The sequence below is a fragment of the Platichthys flesus genome, chromosome 15, assembly GCF_949316205.1.
Source record: "Platichthys flesus chromosome 15, fPlaFle2.1, whole genome shotgun sequence".
NCBI classification, from domain to species: Eukaryota; Metazoa; Chordata; class Actinopteri; order Pleuronectiformes; family Pleuronectidae; genus Platichthys; species Platichthys flesus.
In genome coordinates, this window is record NC_084959.1 from 16,847,363 (window position 1) to 16,867,728 (window position 20,366).

At 41.3% G+C, this 20,366-nt stretch overlaps 1 protein-coding gene across 1 annotated transcript; it reads left to right on the forward strand.

Annotated features, from left to right (window-relative positions):
* The first annotated feature begins 2,163 nt into the window (after positions 1-2,163).
* LOC133969977 (forkhead box protein O1-A-like) lies at positions 2,164-18,086 on the forward strand. Its single transcript, XM_062406738.1, has 4 exons — positions 2,164-2,915; positions 14,487-14,678; positions 14,774-15,996; positions 16,082-18,086. The coding sequence occupies exons 1-3, from the start codon at positions 2,307-2,309 to the stop codon at positions 15,947-15,949; spliced, it is 1,977 nt and encodes a 658-aa protein (XP_062262722.1). The 5' UTR covers positions 2,164-2,306; the 3' UTR covers positions 15,950-15,996; positions 16,082-18,086.
* Positions 18,087-20,366: the final 2,280 nt, after the last annotated feature.

Consider the following 20,366-nt stretch of genomic DNA (forward strand, 5'->3'; position numbering starts at 1 on the left):
CCAATTTCATTTGCCCACATCTACCACTGATCATGTGTTCAAACTGTATTCAATACAGTAAATCAATACTAATACTGAGCAGCTAACGGATCTTAATTAGTCACTCGTGTGGTGATATATTAAAACGTTTAGCATCTGGGATACCAAACTTGTTACAGAAGTCAATGTCAGCACCCTGTCAATGCAGCACTTTTTAATATTAGTGAAAATGTGATCATACTACTTTATTTTAAAAGTGATTATGAAAGCTTTAGTTTTGGATAAGGTCCTGTTTACAGACAAGGTTGAATTAAAAAAAAACAATAGACTACAAGTTTGATGTATGGATAAGGATCTTCACACTCAAAGAAAATAGGATTCATGAAAAATATGTTTCTATTCTTTTAGTGTCAGAGGTAACGCAAACAGCTGGGACCGTGATTGATGGTGTTTTTCCAGGCAGGCTGTGAAAAAACGTTGTGTGTGTTCAGCCTCTAGGACGTCAGATCGGGGTTTACAGTAAGAGCATTATTAGACCGTGAACCGTGTGCCCTTTACAGGGGAAGTGCTTTTAAAGTTGAAAACATGTTAACAATGCACCACGCGGATTCCTCCTGGTCTAAAAACACCCTCAGTGAACTATTGTCTGAGAAAGCGTGGAAACGGAGAGCTCGCCGTTTTAAAGTGCCTCATTTCCACATTTTGTTCACTTTTCCTTAAACACAGTCGGGATTGGCATGATACGATGTTGGCAACACTTCCCTACTGGTATGCGTGCGGAGTGTGAACTGTACAAGAAATGTGTTTGTGTGGCGAGACACCTGGTTATTCTCAGAAATGTCTGTTTCGCAGAAGATCCACTAGATGGCACTACTAACGGCTACGGTGCCATAACTAGTGAGCATGTTTGATAAGTTTCCTTGTTTATATAAGTATGACTTTTAAATCAAATAGAAAATATTTTGTAATGATAAATACTTAAATAATAGTTAAGGGACTTTGTTCTAAGGCATTGATAAAGTTAATCAGTTTTGTGGATTTCTTATAAAGTCTCCAGTCATAGGTTATGTTTACCTTTATTTACACTTATGTATGAACATAAATATGTAATAAAATAAAAGTTAACTATAAGTAAACTGTTCAAAAGCAAATAACATTTTTGATCCTCCATTATGATTCAAAATGTGACAAGTATATATTTTACAACAACATATGGCAGTTCATTTGTCTGATATATAGACATAGAATGGAGCCCACCATGCAGACAACTATATGACCTAAACACAGACAAGAAGTTATATGAAATGATATTAAAAATCAAATCAAACTAAATCTGCAGGACATTAAAATTAAGTCTAAGCAACACTACAGGTCAGTGGTCTGAAGCAGAGAAACTCGCATTTAAATGAACCAGAGTGTAAAGACGTTGGTTTATGTTGCCTGATAAATACTAATAAATGTTTTACATTTTCTTCTATGCGAGTGAAAATGTACTATACAAATAACAAATATTCCGGAGAGTAATGGATACCGTGAATGCTTGGACAAATGGATAGATAGATAGATGGTGGGAGGGACAGATGGATACTTAAATTGTCTTTGTATGTAAAAACACAAACAAATTGTAAAAGAAACCAGGTATTTGTTGTTGTTGTAGATTTGTGCAGTAGTGAGGCCTAACCTGTGCATGAAGTGGAAGTCAACCTGAGAAGCTAAACTAGGACATCCAGAGGGGGACAGAGAGACAGCTCACCTTCAAAGTAAAAGTTCAGGAGGCCGGAGGTTTGATTTGATTAATGACTAATGAGTGACCCTTATTCCTTGTGCTAGTTGATGGGAACAATATGTCATTTATTTGATCACAGAATATAAACTAGAAGGTTTTGCATGAATTTTCGGAATTATATGAAATTAAATGTGTCCCACACTGTGATTCTTGTAAGGCGTCAGAGGCCAAGGCTGGAAACTAGTGGGTTATTCTCTAACAATAGGTTTTTAGATGAGAAGATAATTAGTGCACTTTCATTTTAGGGGGAACTATACCTTTAAGGCATGGTTTGCGAAGCACTTGAATGCGTCGTGAACTTGTGGAAGGCAGACGCCTGAGCTTGTGGGTGGGCCGTGAAGGCAGCACCACACTCCATGTAACTACATGTAAACTGCGGTCGGTCACAACCAGTTAATGTGGGATGGTGTGAACTTCACAGAGGAGCCTGAACTCAACACTTCTCTTTGACTTTATAATCCCACTGCTTTGAGAGTCACTGCTGGTGCGCGTCCTCCTCGTAAACTCACTTACAGTCATACTTATATATTTATGTGAGTGTATGAGTGACAGTGCCATGGCTGAGATACCGCCACCTCCACCGCAGACACAGCCGGTGGAAATAGACCCGGACTTCGAGCCTCTCTCTCGGCCGCGGTCGTGCACCTGGCCGCTGCCCCGGCCGGAGCTCCTGGACCCGGCCGGCTCCAACACGTCCTCCCCGGCGCCGTCGGTGCAGCAGGAGTCCGGAGGAAACCCCGAGTTCATCAGCAGCCTCGGCTTGCTGGAGGAGGACTATGAGGAGTACGAGGAGCAGAAGCCGCCGGTGAAGCCGTGCACTGATTTTCACTGTCGGGACGGAAACGGCGTGCAACTGCACCACCAGCACCGCCATCACCTCCAGCAGCAGGTCCCGGGTCCGCAGCCGCAGCAACAGGTGCCTCCCCCCGCGGGAATCTCACCTGTGGCCGGCTCCGCTCAGAGGAAGAGCGGCCTCAGCTCGTCCCGGAGAAACGCATGGGGCAACATGTCGTACGCTGACCTGATCACCAAGGCCATCGACAACTCTCCGGAGAAGAGGCTGACCCTGTCCCAGATCTACGAGTGGATGGTGAAGAGTGTCCCGTACTTCAAGGATAAAGGAGACAGCAACAGCTCCGCCGGCTGGAAGGTGAGCGTCTGGCTCCATGAACCTGAGATGCTCCACTGGTGGTTACTCTTATCATAGGTTGTAATGTTCACTCTTAAAATTAAATTAAAAAATCTAATAAAGCAGTGTACTGTTTCACAGACTCCAATATACATTCTAATATATTTAATTTATTTTACTGTTAATTAAACACTGTTTAAAAATGATTACCTGGCATGTATAGGGCTGGAGTGTCAATCTGGAACATTTGGTAACTTCTGGGAAGAGACCTCCTCATAGGGGGGTGTTTCCCCAAAAGTGTAATTCTAACAAAATAACAAATGAAATAAATTAAAATGCTGATTGGATTCTGTGATGCATAACACTGCTGGATCATCGGCATCGTTACATAAGGAAGCGAACTTTAACAAAAAAATATTCAAAATAGATAAATCACGTCTGAGAGGGAGTGGGAACAAGTGACAACTTATCAAGTCCTAGCCTATCACCTTGTTTCATATTTAGCGTGACAATTTGTGATTTTGTGTTTTCTTCACTCCCTTTTACTCTCAACACACCAGTCAACTTGTAAATAAAGACACACAACACAAAGTTGGGGCTCTTGTGCAAAAATGAACTCATGTTAGATTTAGCTAAAAAATTACTCAGTTGTTCGATTGCCCAATCCCCGTCTCAAAAGACTGGTTTTCATAATGTGCAAAAAGCAGAAAGGTGCAGAAACCGACAGGCAGACATGTCATTGGCTGATCTTCATCAGCGCCTGCTTGCACTGATTTACCTTCTACACTTTCTGCACATTATTGTGAGCAGACACAGCTAAGTTCTATGAAGTCTCGTGCAGATTTTATGTGTCAGTAGCCCTACTTCCAAAAATACAAAAATAAAACAATAGAATCAGCTCCATCCTACTCCTAGTGCTGAGTACCCCAATGGGAAATATGGGGATTAACAGGCCTTTCTTATGTCATATCATGGGTGTTAAAAAAAATATCAATGATGGCTGAAATCCAGTGGTTCTGTTATCAGTAACATCCATGTGTTTCCTTCAGCCACGGTCGGTGATGTGGTCACATTTTACAGAGAGAGAGGGAGCAAGCATCAGCACTATTAATGCATCTATATGTTAACCTGTTGTGGCCGTAAGAGCTGCCTGCTTAATAGCGATAGCAATTACTCCCAGCTCTTTATCTGGATATGCTGCATGGATGAGTGCTTGGTTTTGCACAGTGATTAAACTCTTCTCCAATCATCAAGCTGCAGATAGCATTTTTTATCATGGTTGTAAGTTCTAACCTGCAGGTATATCTTAAGCACATGCTCATTAATGAACACGGTCAAACATCAAAATAACGATTCTATTATTACCATTTACCAATCTCCGAGAGAGGGTGTCATGTTTTTTCTTGTCGGTTAAGGTTAAAAAAAAGAAAGAACCATGACAGAGTTTCGGTTCTTAAATCTGACTGCTGAGCGTTGGCGTCTCTGTAACCTTTTGAAGTTGTGGAGCGGTTTCCTCTGTCAGTGGCAGCACACGCCTCTCTGCTGTGTCAGTGAGGAAACACACTTCAGTTGTGAACCAGCTCAGCACCAGGCGAATGTTAACATCCTGGACATAATTGTTGAGAATATTTGTCTCCATATGCACACTGCAAAAATAACGGTTGGCAAGATGTTGATTGTAGAATACTGAGGGTTATAGGTACAGTCTTTCCTTTTTATTTTACACCTGTCAGGTAGCTGATGAGATTCAAGGCTTGACTTAACTGAGCGGTGGTTGAAATCCGGAGATGCAGATCAGCAAAGATTTTAGTTGCTTCTCCTAATCTTGCACAAACTTAAATGATAATAGATTTTCCAACAAACTGACTCATGCAGCCTTTCCACAGTCATGGAAAAACCTGTTGAAGTCCCGCGATTTGAAAGGCTGTGCTTTTTGTCCTGGAATTGTTTTGGAAATATTTAGCATGGAAAAGTTGGATAAGCACAGATCCAGGCCTTGTTATTGTCTCTTGTGATGCGGTGAAATTAGCTGTGAAGGACACAAATGAACTCGGGACAGAAGCAAAGTCACCGATGTCAAATAAAACCTACGCACAAAACAAAATGGGAGTCGGATTCGTTCTTCAGCTTGCAGCCCTTCCTGTCACCCCTGCATCCTTGTGAAACGTCATTTTGAAGTTATGTCAGGAAATGCCTCTGTGAACCTCAGTCATATATAGTTTCCACTGTTTGATACCTCCATCTAAAAGTTTGACTCATGCATCCCTTTCCTCCTTTTCTTAGTCTTTCTGCAATTCAATTTATTGAATGTAGGGAATGCAGACAGATTTTTTTCTTGTGTGTGTGTGCAGTAAACTGTTCTGTGATAACCCGACAATAACAGGAGGTGACACAAACAGCTCAATCAGAGTTGGGGAGTGTGTCGGAGGGGAAGGGGCTGGGAGAAGGGGACGCTGGGAACAACGTCAAACATCCTCCATTCCTGAGCCCTGCACTCATATCTTTGTGTTCCTGTCTTCTAGAGTTTCCTCAGCGGATGCTCCAGCTCGGAGAAAGGGATCACTGCTCTTTATCCCATCACTTCCTCTTGTGCCCTCTCTCAGACCTTAATGCTGAAGGTGTATATGTTTGTTCAAGTGAAACTCAGAGAGTCTGCAGTATTACAGGCCAGTAGCACCAGCCTCTGTAAACCAGGGGGCGGATACTTGCAGCTCTTTGATTAACATGCATATCTGATGTTGCTTGAAAACGTTGGTTTGTTCAGTTGGAAGCCCTGAGCTTGACTTACTCCTGAGTGTAGAGAACCTCTGAGGTGATGGTAGATCTCATACGTAACTTTATAGATAAACAACTACATGTAAGCAATCATAATCATCCTACCTGTCAAATTTATGGAATACAACTTTGTTACTTTAGTCTGTTTTTTTTCCAATTGTAAGTTTGGTCCACTTTCTTTTTCTCTGACAAAACTTGATAGATGTGTTGTGGATCTTTCTGTCCTAATTTATTGTTAAATTAATATAGAGAGCATCTAGACAAGTAGGTGTCGGAGGAAACAGGTATTCTGCTGTTCAGTGGCTTCAAAGTAACACAGGATGGTATGTTGAGCACATACCACAGGCCCACATCAGTGTGAATCCAGCCCATGTCACTAGCTATTGAATTTAAAGGGACAGATGGGCCTTTGGTAACTTTCTAGTTTTATTCATGCAAACACCTTCTTCGTGAAAAACAGCCGCTCCAGCTTGTTTATCTTTTAATATTAAACCAACACATCTCTACCTCGACCTCTGCATTCCTAAATGTTGGCACGCTCGCCTCGCCTTGGAACCACCGGCTAATAGTTATTTTTACACTTCCCTGTTAAAAAAACACGACGGTCCCCCCACAATGAACTATGATGCATTTCCTGGCGAGTGGATGGAAAACAGTGCCATGTGTTAACATCCCCCGCCCTGCAAAACACGAGGGTCAGGGCTGGAAAAAGAGAAGTTCCAGACAGGAGGGCCCATATACGGACCATTTTGTTTGTGCATTTAATTCTACATAAGTCACTTTTATTCCATTTCAGCTTCCACACCACTTGGTTAAAGAAATCACCTTCCTGCCTTTTTATATTTTATTTATGTATTGACCTTAGAATCCACATGCATGTTAGTGTGGAGCCTGATTGTAACAAGGGCCAGAGATAAGCCCGAGACCTCATGCTGGGTGGAGGGCGTTGAGTCTGCACCTCAGTGATTATACAGCTTCACTTAGAAAACCAAACGTGGGTGGAGGCCAGGACGGGGACGATGCTGGTGCCGCTACAGCTTCCTGTCTTCCTCGTGTCATGGAGCTATTTGTTTTCCCTCCAAAAGCTGTGTCGGGGCTGAGTGATCACAATGCGTTTGCCACAAGACAGGGCCCCCCGCCAACTGGGAGGACTGGTTCCCCTGGGATAGTCATGTGGGCATGAGTGGCAGTTTGCAGCACATTAGTTGCTTTAACATGTTACTGGTAGTGGCACTGTTTTTCTCAGTGAACTGTGACCTTATATAATGGAACAGGAAGTGACACCTCTCACATTAACTGGCAGTGAGGTATTGAGGTAATTTTCCCCAAAGCAAGTGTTTAAGCAACCTTATTGAACTTTTTTATGAAGTGAGTAGAAACAATTATTATAGCGAAACGCAACCCCAAAGGCAGTTTGGGTATCTGGCATCCAGCACGGCTGTCATGGAATCCCCTACTGGGCAAATCAGTGGCCTGTTGATTGTCATATCTGGTGTCTGATGTTTGCACAAGTGGAAATGTGTGACAGACAACACTGACAGTATTTATTCAGGATGAGTTGATCTGCACGCTTAGTGGAAAGGTTAAGTCTCCAACCTTTGGAACGACATCCCCTGGATCAAATTACAACTGATGAAAGTTGACAAAATGCAAATTGTCCAGCAGACCAGGTTGAGTGCAAGTTACATAAAATCCCAGTGTAATGTCCCTCTACTGTTTGTAGATGATAGTGTCACGATTCAAAAATATGTCTCACCTGAATTTGTTCCACTTGCCAAGAGATGTACCATGGCTAATATTTACTTGTGAGTAAATCGAGTATCAGTACCCTGCACATTAAAGTAAACATGAGTTCTCGTTTAATACCACTGCCATACTAGTAACTAGAACCACCTCCACAGTCCACACTAGCCATGGATCTAGGAAGAGCAATGTTGGTCAGTCAGTTTGTTGTTAGTCCTCATCTTTGGTAATGTGGCAATCTTAGGTTATGAATGTGCAAAAAGATTATGCCAACCAACAGCATGTTTACAAACTGATATTGACAGCCTTATGCTAGTATGGCTGCAGGCATTCAAAATGTTCCATAACATCTGGATTGGAAAGGGAAATCTTAAAAATGTTGTATTTTAAATTTTAGAGTGAATGTTTGATTTTCAACTGAATCAAATTTAAGCAACTCTTTAATTATTTGTTGATGAATTCGGGCCTGAAAATATACAACTGCTACTGAAGGAGGCAATAAGATAAAAAAAAATGGAATAACTGCCAGCTATTTGTCTTGGGATCACAAGGTTAAAAAGGGAGGCCTGCCCTGAACTTAAGAGGCCCACTGAATGCTTCAAGTAACCCCATGAAGAAAGGGAGGCTTGGGGCAGGGGCTTTCAAAGTGGAGCGACCATGGCTGGAGGGAAGGAGGGGAGCAGTCAGCTGACTGACTGGCGGTGGGCTGAGGCCTGTGTATACAGTCTGCTGTCTACACATGTGTGAGTCTGTGGAATCTGTGGCATGTGGGCTTCTACATTGTCCTCCTGTGCAGGATAATAATCCCCCTCTATATTATGTTCACAAAGAGTAACCGGCCCCTGAGCCATTATTCAAAATATCAAGGACATGGTGGCCGAGGGAGGTGAAGAAATATGGTGTAAAGAAAGAGAGGAAAGGGTCAGAAGTGATTGAGATTAGTGTCCAATCCTGTAAAAACAAGTTGGCCTTTCTACCCTGTAAAGTGTGCAAGATGTGAACGATTAAGTTTCTACTCACCCTGGTATTTCGGAATATTGTGTGTACTATTATTTCTCATCAATAGTAAATCACTTGTTGATGTTTATCTGCTGTCTGTCATTCTCATTTGCCCCCTCCTTGTTTATCTAAAGCTGAGCTCCCCAACACAAAGCTCTCCTGTTCCTGTTACGGTCCCACTTTGAAGCCAGTGCAGAAGTAGGTCACTTAGTTTGATGCTCAGTGTTAATGAAGGAGGCTGCATTGTCCCTGGAGCTATGAAGAGGGGGACATGGTGTCCACACTGAGCTGCAGGGCTCCTCTTCTCCGGGCTCGCCTTTTTCATTTTTTTACCAAACCCTGTAACCCTGTCCGCTCGGGCTCGCTGGGACAGAGGCGAGAAGGGTGGGGGTGGGCGGTGCACAGGAAGACACAGTCAGGAAGTGGCTTGTGCTTTTATTGTAATCTCTGCAAATACTACGCTCTTTTATTCTTTTTTATCACACCTCATATCTGATTGTTCTGTCGCGGTTGCTGGGCTGTATGACAGCAGTTCTTATTTCATGACCTTTTACTTTTTTAACTTAGCAGCTGGGAACTAAACCAACTGGTATCGTGTGAATATCCTGTACATAACAAGTTTTTGTTTTACACGTGGAAGAATTTAGCCAATGCAATCCAGTGAAACCACATATCACGATTATATGCATTGCTGCTGTTATACTAATTGCAGACGCATCATCCAACACTAATAGGAAACTGCTGTGACTGACAATGTGATCTGCAATCAGTCAGTTAACAGAAGTCGATTTATTTCCTCCGACGGTCAAGGATCCAGCCGACATGCAGACATAGTCTATAAACTAGTAAAGAAGTCTTTGTGGTTACTGGCAGATTAGCATACTTCCTGTTAATGTTTTGACTTTGATTTGGTCTGTGTACAACTGTATCACGTTCTCCCTCAGTCTCTGCAACTTTTGTTTTTTCAAAGGTCTTGCCTTAAGAGTGGTTGAACCCATTTGCTGAAGTTGATGAGATTAGAAGTACCAGAATAAAAAGTGTTCTCAATCGCTGCAGAATAAAATAAATAATACATCGTAAAGGTTTCTTAAACAAATACCAAAGTATTTGTTTAAGAAACCAAGAAAAAAGGACTCACAGAGATGCTGCACCCATGATGCATGTAGTTTAAAATATTCAATATCTGTTGTTCTGTTCTGTTCAAATCAAATCAAATATTTTAAAGCACAGCAGAATTCTATTGATTGATCAAATTAATAAATATTATAACTTGACAATTATAGGGAGGAAGGAAGGCCAATGAAATCCTTTTTTCTATAGGCGTACTCCTGAATAAACTTAGGCTATTATTGTTGAAAAAATTACCATTATTACTTTATTAATAATGGTAATTTTTTGAATTGTGTTTTACATTTAATTATAACAATCTGTATTGGAATTGTACAAGTACATGTGTGGTTTCAATGTTTTTCTCATGCATTAGCATTAGGCTTAGCTTTGATCCCATGCTGGGACCTTTGATGGTTAAAAAACAAAATAAACAATAGTGCAGGTTCTGACCCCACCCCCAACCAACCTGTCAAGTTGATTCCAAATTGGATTAAAACTGCCTGAGTTTTCACTGTGACTGTCAGATCAACGTCACCAATTACAACACACCCGCCTGCTAACGTGCAGAAAGAAAGAAAAGTTTAACTCATGAGCACTATAACGCACCTTTGTGGGGTTTTGTGGCCACAGCCTTTTGGTATTACCTGCTGGTAGTTTATGTAAGCTTCGTAAGTAAATGAGTTTGCCGACTTCTTTGCTTGAGATACTGTTCCACGTGTTAGTATGTTTTCTTCTCATTTTATTTTTGTGATAAAGCCATTGAGATGCTAATAGGTGACAAGTATATAAAAGTTATAACATGAGAAAACAGTTACACAGGAAGCATCTTCGGTTTGCACCTTGAGTGTACTGAAAAGATCAACCTGTTGTTTTAATGCTTAGAATTTCAGTTTTAAAAAAAATTATGTAAATTTCGCAAAAAAAGTGACAGTCTCGGTTATTTCTATTATACTTGTAGCTGCATGTAGTTAATTCAAATTTGAGGTCAAGTATTTTTTCCTCCCGTCTTTCAACACTAACTAAACATCAGACCTCCCCATTGATATCAAACCAAGGTTCCTGATTTGAGAAGCAGCTGCTCTCCAGCAGTCGGCCTCCTGGGGGATCCTGTGTCCTGTCTGTGGTTTTGTCTGATGCTGAGTGCGTAATTGTTTGGACCCGATGCGAATGAGGCCACTTTCACTGCAGCTGCACCTGTGCCCCGCAACTGGGCCTTGTTTGTTTACTTATCCTGCGACCGTTACTGCGAGCCTCATGCTTCACTACACAAGACACAGCAGCTGTGTCGATTGTTTTGAAGTCCAGTAGGAGGAGTCGCTTCATGCTGCAGCAGTTCGTCTTCATGATGATCATTGCCGCAGATGATTAATGGATCATTGGATACAAGGGAGGATTCTCTAACTGAAGCATGTATGCGAGCCGGGTTGCAGCCGGTGGCCTCACAGGAGCACATGTCTGCATAGGGAGACGATATAGGGAGACGCATTTACAGCATCCTGCCAATCATGTACTGTGGACTCACTGGAAATAGATTTAGTCACAAGCAAAAAAAAAAATCCCCATGTCAGGCGTTTGCATTGTGTCGGCTGCATTGACATTGGGGAAAACAAATATTTCCAATGGGAGAGTAAGCTAAATATACACATGGGACATATATGTCCCATGTGTATATGTTCAAATCTAAAACAGTTCTTTGGATGGTGCAAAGCTGGGCAAACTTTTAAGGGCATAAAAATCAGTTGTCACCAACACTAAGCAAAATGTTCTGTCCTCAGGCCAAGAGCAGCCAAGAGCCAAAGCAAATCTGCATCACATTACAATACTTAGTCATGACACAAACAGTTCGTAATGCATCTTAACTCTTGTGCAAGCTTGTGTTGGATCCCTCGCCCTGACTACTCAATAGACCTTCTCTCTTAAACATGTATGTCGCAGACAACCCTCCATAAGCTGAGCATGGGAACGGCCCCGGTTGCCGAGAGAGGTCAATCCGTATGATCTTCTATGGATTTCTTAATGGCCCACATTCAGATGAGCTGTCATGCAGCTACATGTGCCCATATTTTACTACTTCATGGTCTGATAAAAGTAAAAAGCCATAACAACACATCCTATAAAGAAGTTTAGCAACAATGAGACATATAGGGTACCTTGGGTCGGGCTTTCAGGGGAGTAATGTGTGAATGGGGCACCTCATGAATTAAGAGGCAGGGGATGTCTTTTGTTCTCCTTGGGTGAGGTGAGGTCTGTCTCAGACGAGGATTATCCCAGGCCAAGTAGAGAATGCCCCTTCCCAGTGCCCAGTCATCCAGTCCAGGATCTATTGTGGGCACTCAGAGCCTCTATACATTTGCATATCACCCGCGTGTGAGCAAGACATGTCATCTTGTCTGTAGGATCAAAGTTAGTCTGCAGTGTCTGTGCAGCTCACTGCTCAGATCTCAGCTCCTCCACACATGACTCATTTCCTGTCTTCAGTTACAGATTGTGATCATAGTAAAAGAGAGAAAAGGTGGAGAAAAGGTTGTGAAGTAAATGAACACAGGTCAGAGGGAACATTGCATGTCGTGGCCAGGCAGTATGTGTGCATATGTGTGTAAATGTGTGTTAGCTCCACCTCGAGTTACTCCAGCGGCTTCTCCTCCTTCCTGTGTTCCTGCTCCATCCAACCTGTTTGCATGTCTCTGTCAGCGCGGGCTGAGGAGCTCGTGTTCAGCACACAGTGAACTCATTGACCCCAGCAGCTCTGCCGGCAAAAACATCTCACTGCCACCCTCCCCATTCTCAGTTCGAACTCTGTAACCTCATTCGCGCACAGCTCTGTGCTTCAGGATCAGGCTTCAGAAGACGAGATGTTGATGTTTAACTTTAGGATACTTTGTTTTGTAAGAAGGACAAACTTGGTCCACTTCTTTTTGGACTGACTTCCAAATATTGCACTTCTGGTCTTGCTTATGCAGTTAGCTAAAACGCTTAATTTTGAAATGAACTTTACAGAACCTTTCTCAATATGACAGTTCTTAATACAAGTGGTTGTTATTTTTCAATTAGAAAGGAATATTAATGTTCTTCAATGAGACAATTCAGCAATAAATTCAAATTAGCATGACAATTCAATTGAATACGAGTCAAATTCTGTCAATAAGTTGTGCTGAGTGGATCTGTGGCTGAACCCCAACCCAAGAGCAGCATTTCAGAGAACCACTCAGACAATCTGTCTGTTGTTTTCAATGTGACTGTCTCTATCTCCATACTTTGTACATCCCTGTTGAATCCTGCGGTTGGGGACATCTGGCTTCACTAACTGCAGGGAGCTGTTTTTGGGTTCACATGGGTATTGAGGGGAAATTCCCTGCCACTTCATCTTGTGCTGCTTTTAGTTTTTTTTTTTATATTGTACCCACCACGCAGCACAGCTCTGGGTAGCATATTAGGACGATTTTGTCCAGAGAGACCAAAGCAGTACAGTCTACGTCTGTGTCCTGTGTCTTACGTTTTTTCTTCCTGTGAGAAGTACCGCAGGAGTTGCCTCCGTGTCCCTTTTTCGGGTTCGTAACATAGCATTAGAGACAGCGGAATGAATGAGGCTTTAGGTGTATACTTGTTCACACAAGGACAAATGTGACCACATACAAAAAAAACTGAGGCATTTGGGTAAAGCCAAAGAATTACAGTCTGAATTAGCTCTTTCAGGAGCGTAGTTGTAAAACTAGAAGCCTGGGTTTTTAAGACAAAACACAAGCAAGGATGGATTTTCCAACAGCTGTGGTGATCCGGATTTATTTTCTCTGTAATGTGTCTTTTAAAATCACACTCTTATTTTATCTGTGTTGGGGTTTTTTCAGTTCACTGGAGCAGTGAGAGGGTGGGACGTGGCTGCGCAGATAAAATTGGAAATCACAGGAAACATATGAATACTGCATACTGAGAGGGGTGGGAAGGGATCATTAAAAAAAACACAGCTTAAGTCAAACCACATAGACCTAAAAATACTTCAATGAACGCTACAGCAGTACGATGGAGACACGGTAATAAAAAAAAAACATGTGATGATTTTTTTTCTACCGTCATATAGAACAAACAAAAAAGATAAGCATTTGGGGTATTACACCTCCTTCAGTTTATCCATTCTCTTCTCATGAACTGAATCTGTTGGTCTCTTCCATTTTCTTTGTCATTGTTTTTCATCCTGAAAGAGGTCCATTTGTCCAACTCGTCTTCCAGCTGTGTTTATTGTAGTTTTAGGCCATGTTTAAACCTTTCCTCTTCAACCTTTATCCACTTTTCTTGGTTTGGAGGGTCCACCTTATCCCTGCCATTTGTGATTTCTGTCTTACTAGCTATCAGCCATATTCTCACCTATCCTTTTTTTGTTTCTTCTCTATGACGTTAAATTACCAAGATAAAGACCCATGTAACTCACAATGTCACATCCTAGTATCATTTGTGCAGACATGTAGTTCTGAAAAAAAAAAAAAATTTAATATTACATGTCATTTAGCTGACGCTTTTATCCAAAGTGACTTACATTTTTAGAACACTCATCATTTTTTTTATGAGGGGCCATCTAGGGGTTCAGTGTCTTGCCAAAGACACTTAGGCATGCAGATGGGATAGAGTGAGTTTCGAACCGGCAACCTTCTTGTTGCAGAGCACCCACTCTATCCCCTAGGCCACGCTCTCCCCATAATATGCTATCAGCCATATTCTCACCTATCCTTTATTTGTTTCTTCTCTATGACGTTAAATTACCAAGATAAAGACCCATGTAACTCACAATGTCATATCCTAGTATCATTTGTGCAGACATGTAGTTCTGAAAAAAAAAAATACATTTAATATGATTGAAGAAGTCGCTCGAGCTGATTTCATTCCCTCAGCCGAATGTGTGAGGCCGGTCCTTCATCAATCTTTTCCTGTTTAGTTATTTCACCTGGAAAAAACTTTCACTCTTTTCTCGTCCAGAACTCCATCAGACACAACTTGTCGCTGCACAGCCGGTTTATGCGCATACAGAACGAGGGGACAGGAAAAAGCTCCTGGTGGATGTTGAATCCAGAGGGAGGAAAAAGTGGAAAGTCACCTCGACGCAGAGCTGCGTCTATGGACAACAACAGTAAGCTGGCCAAGAGCAGAGGAAGGGCGACAAAGAAAAAGGTACAATTCATTTATTATGTGTCTATCATCCACATCCTGCTGAAGTGTATAATACCCTTGTCATTGTGAGGTCTTTCATGTCTTCCTGTGTCCAGATGGCTCTACAAGAAGGGGTTGAGGGAGGAGCTGGCAGCCCTGGTTCCCAGTACTCAAACTGGCTGGGGAGCCCAAACTCCCACAGCAACGAGGACTTTGAAACCTGGAGCTCCTTTAGGACGCGCACCAGCTCTGATGCCAGCACTCTGAGCGGTCACCATTCGCCCTTTCCCCCTGAGCAGGATGACCTGGGGGAGTCTGAAGGCCACATGATTTATTCCGGAGCAGTGGGGGCCAAGATGACCTCCACTCTCCCCAGCCTCTCTGAGGTGGCTGGAACTTTGGGCCAACATGACTCAGAGATGGGGAGTCTGTTGGATAACCTACAACTGCTGTCTCCTAAAAACCAAACGCTAGGTTCTGACTCCCCACATTCCTCAAATTCTGCCATGCTTCAGAGTAGCCCTTACAGCTCATCTGGCTTGACCCAGCACTCACAGCAGGACTACCGAAAGTGCATGTACGGCCCAGTGGGGATGAACTCCTTCTCTCCTACTCCCATGCAAACTCTACCAGAGACCAAGCCAGGCTTTGGGGCTTATGAGAACCAGTATATCTGCTCTGCTGGTCTCCTTAAAGATTTGCTGACATCAGATGCAGACACCAGTAGGGACATGATGGCCTCTAGGGATACACTGGTGTCTCAGATCGAGATGGGAGGCTGCCTAATGGCCACTTACAGCAGCCAGAGCCATGTTGGCCGTCACAGTGGAGTCAAAATGATGAATCTTCCGCAGAGGCACCCGGTTTCTCGTGTAAATCCACAAGCTATACATAACCAGGGACCTTCAACCTCACGAGACTTGAATAGCTGTAACATGATTCCACTGACTACACTGACTAGTCCTTCAGGGGCTCTTCCTCAAATGACCAACCTGAGAACATGCATGCAGATGCCCCGGGGACACCCAGCACACGCCCACAATGTGAACTATAGCAGAAGCAACGGCTACAGGGAACTTAACTTGGTTCACCCGCACGGTCATCATCAGGAGCGGCTTCCCAGTGACCTGGACAACATGTCCATCGAGAGATTCGAATGTGACATGGAGTCCGTCCTCCATGACACGCTCATGGACGGCGGTGCATTGGACTTTAACTTTGACCCTGCAGCTGGGCATCATGGGTTTCCCCAAAGAGTGAAGACCACCACACACAGCTGGGTCTCAGGCTAGGATACATTATGGGTCACCAAAAGGGGAAACGGACAATGAGTCTGGCAGTAAGTACAACTAATTCAATTTTCAATGAATACAATTTTATTTGAATGTCTCTTATCAATGAACATTTTCCATTTCCCCTCCTAGGTTATCTCAGCATCATGCTCACAACCATACAGAGACTGGAACATGTAAATCCAAAGAAGCTGCATCCATCTCTCCCCACAGAGCATCTGACACAGTTCTTTGACAAACGTTTGCAGTTGTAACTCCATGTATAACAATGGATGTTCTTACTTCTCACTAGAGAGGATCATTATTCAGATATAGAATTAAAATTGTTGTCATTCATAACAGCACTGAACATCTCAAGAAAAAAACTGAATGACAGACAAGCCTTATTTTGCAAACTAGTCTTTTTTACATGCCTGTGAATAACTGGAAATATGTAATATCTGTTTCTTTTTGATTTGTGATACGTTGAAGTGTGCTGGACAAAAAAAGCGTAGAGCATGCATTTCTCAATATATGCGAATTTGGTCCAGTCTGGTACCATTTGATGAAAGGGGCCAGTAGTGGATGCCAGCTTGAAATTCATTGTTTTGAAGATGTTCTTGTTATTAATGTTGAATATCCCAAAATCGACCAAACCAGGATGTTCTCCATGGTCTGATCAGTGGAAACATTTTCAGATAAAGGTAGCGTCCAGCCCTTACTGGCAAATGACTACTCAGATGTTAACCCTAGTGAGATAATTTCGCTTAAATGTTAGATTAACCAGTGTATCATCTGCATAGAGATTCACATCAACATTATTTAAATCATAATTTTATAATAAACTCAGATGAGATTCACTGTGACAAAAGGATAAATTCAAGAGGAGATATCTAACCAGCAGACAGCAGATGTCATGGTACGGTGCTGGCAAATTAAGGGCTGTAGTCAAATAATCAGCTATAACTGCTCACCAGAGATCATGAGTCAAACTGCATCTGTGACTATATTAAATTCATCAATCATATACTGAATGAAGATATTTATTTAAATGTTTTTTGTTGGATTTGTTGCAGCTCTGTACTTGTAAAAATATGTGTACCTGTGCTGTGTACAATGTATATACTTATTTGAGTTACATGATGTTTTTGTCCTGTATTTGATTGTATATGAAACTAATACATATGAAGGAATTTACAGCTACACAGTTGCCTTCCAAAAACTTTGGAATGAAAATGCATATCAAACATCCAAAGCTAGTATAAAAGCTCCCTGCTCCAATGTTTCCTTGCTGTTATCGAGAGCTGTTTAAAGAATCTGAGTATCGGGGAATATGATCAATGAGATTAACGAGTATCTGCATGTTAAGTTTAGTTTTGTTAGACTTCTTAATTATGAATGTTGCTGTCAGGGGGATAACCTCCAATTTCTATACAATCACACACACCTCTGTAGGAAAGTGTGTCCTGAATGAATCTGTAAAAACATTTAAAAACTGCTTTGGTTAAACTCAAATTACATGGTGATCAATTAAAGCTGTTCCCATCCCTTTCTGATAAATGGACCTTCTGGGAATGTTGGGGATTTCCAACTGACCAAGACTTCAGAGTAGCTCTTTACTCCACCAAACCTATTTCAAGGAAAGTGTTCTAGTTCATTGTGCCTACATGGTCTCACAGACCTATAATGTTGTACATATTATTTTCTGTAGCACATTTTTGTATATGAAGATTTTAAATGATGTTTTACTCTTTTTGTATGACTGTATTTAGAATGGTTGTTTACAAATCTCAGTCCAACCTATATCAATAAATATATGAACACTCATACCTCAGAATACTGTACCTCTGAAGTGTTGAAGGGATTTTTCCTACAATTTTTTTTCAGTGATGTATTGGATTCATCTTCATATTTGTACATACTTTTGAATTTGATTAAGGCTGAAACCAGTTATATTTGGACCTTTTTAACTGTCTTTGCCTTTCTAATGTTTGAGGAATATAGCCATTAGTCTATAGTAAATGTGATTGGACACCACAGTATAGAGAATTTAAATTAAACAAAGTGTGTGAGACGTTATACATTTCGAAAAACAGTTTTTCAATGTGTATCTATATGTTTAAGACTGGTATCACAAAATATAAACGTGTGAATAATGTTCCAAGCTCTCAAGTGTGTTATTACCACTCTGCATGTCATTTCAAGCAACATCATTTATCTAGAGAATAAGTCAGAGCCCTAATTAAAACTGAAATGCGTAGACGTGATATGATGAATCACACCTGAAAGGTTGTCTGCGGTTTGGACGTCATGGTAACCCTTTGAAAGGAAGTCAGCAAACATAACTGAATTGTGTTTTGGCACAAGAGCCAAATCATAATTATTACAATTTAGGATCAACATATTGTAGCGACCTTGCACAAATATAATTAAACTCAGAGAAATTGTTACATTTCATTATGAAAATGATACATGCATATATTAATTATATGTTACAGGTTACATAACACACCTACTTCTGTGCAAAAGTCACAGTGTTATTTTGTATTTCATCCATATATTTTAGAAATCCAATACATTAATCACCATGTGATTTGCAATTAAAGAAAATAAAACAGAATTAAATTGTTGTGTATTTATCATAGCAGCATTTAAAGGTAAAATAATGCGGGGAAAAGTCAACTGATATCAATTCCTAGCTCAGTTTGAGTCTGATGGGAGATACTGTATTAACTCTTACAAACACCTTCATTTAACATCGTTTGAAGTCACACACTGCAGAACTCCACCGTCACAATGTGCATTAAACAGTGAGGATGTTGATGAGGAATGAGGCTGGAGGCCCCCTCATTCAGTACAGGCAGCTTGCAGCCCACCTGCCCTCATCCTTAGAGGTCATGCAGGTCACATAGTTCAGTTGCAATTAAAGGTCGACACATTAACATTACAGTACAGTTTTCTGCTGTCTTTAGAAAACCTTTACACAAATGTGAGCAGTTAAAACCAAACCATTGAATGTCGATGGAAGGCTTAGGCCAGTGAATGAATGAAGCGTGGTTCACATTAAATTAGCAACATTACAAAAACATACTGTAACGCTAACACACTGACTTCAGTTACTCTCCAGGTTATCAGATCGGGGCAGGCCCAAATTAATAGTTGCAGCTCTTTACTTATAAAAAGATATGTACCTGGGCTGTGTAAAATGTATATACTTATTTGAGTTACATGATATTTTTGTCCTGTATTTTATTGTATATGAAACTAATATATATATATGAAGGAAATTACAGCTACACCGTTGCCTTCCAAAAACTCCAAGCAGATCCCCAGTGACACCAATACAGTTTATCATATATCAGTGTGGGCGTCAATGGGGATGTTACATTTCATGCTGAACACACAACCTGTGACAAACTGACTACTTTCCTTCACCACAGGGACATTCTGGCAAAGAGTAGTTTGTGAGATTTGAGCAGGTTCTTGTTTCTTGAACTGGCAAACATCATTCACTTTCAGAGCTTGGGTAAATATGTTTGTTCACAGTTCTTTCAGCAGTAAAACCAAACCATTGAGTCATGTGACTGTTATCTTAAATGAAATCCGAGTGTAAACTCGTTGGAAGGCCAATGAATGAATGAAGCGCGGTTCTGATTAAATTAGCTACATTACAAAAACACACTGTAACTCTAACACACTGACTTCAGTTACTCTCCAGGTTTTCAGACCAGGGCAGGACCCAAATCAAAATGTCCTCATGACTTTTGATAGCTATCAAGACTCATTTTCATCTCGTCTTATGGGGGCCTCACTCAGCCTCTGCAGGTTCTGGGCTTACTGGTATTGAATGAGCTGTGACCTGGATTCCTGCGGCTGGGGCCCCAACAGAGGGTGTGCACCAATAAATCAAAAACATTTCCTCATTAATATAAATGGGAACCATTAGAACACATTAAGGGTTTATCAAGGACTCAGTATGTTTCAAACTAATTAGGTCACACAACATGGTGCTGTCACAGCCTCATTCTGAATCTTTGGGGTCTCTATGTCATTTTTGAATGAAAGATGTATTCATTCAGTATATAATTACTTAATGCTATATATCATGGATAAATAGTGGTTTGATTGCTGTAGTTGATGTCCATACACTTTCCTCTCTGTCAGAGGTCTACTGGCTAATCTGACCATTCATAATATGAGCAGGCTACAACCCACAACTTCAGAATTACCTTTATGGCTGCAGATGTGTACAAATTGGTGTTTGATCCTCTTTTGAGTTGTTGATTTGAGATTTTTGAGGATTGACTTTAAAATTGTGTTGATTTCCTTAATAAAGGATAGTCTTTCTGTCACAAATGATGGATGGTAATTTCTGACCTTCTGACACCTCTCCCCCCCTTGTTTATTTGACTTTCTTTGTGGATAGACCTTGACCTAG

Coding starts and splice junctions, on each gene's coding strand:
- LOC133969977 (XM_062406738.1), top strand. CDS start 2,307: ATGAGTGACAGTGCCATGGCTGAGATACCGCCACCTCCACCGCAGACA. Junction 2,916..14,486: donor ACAGCTCCGCCGGCTGGAAG/GTGAGCGTCTGG, acceptor TTTCTCGTCCAG/AACTCCATCAGACACAACTT. Junction 14,679..14,773: donor GAAGGGCGACAAAGAAAAAG/GTACAATTCATT, acceptor TCCTGTGTCCAG/ATGGCTCTACAAGAAGGGGT.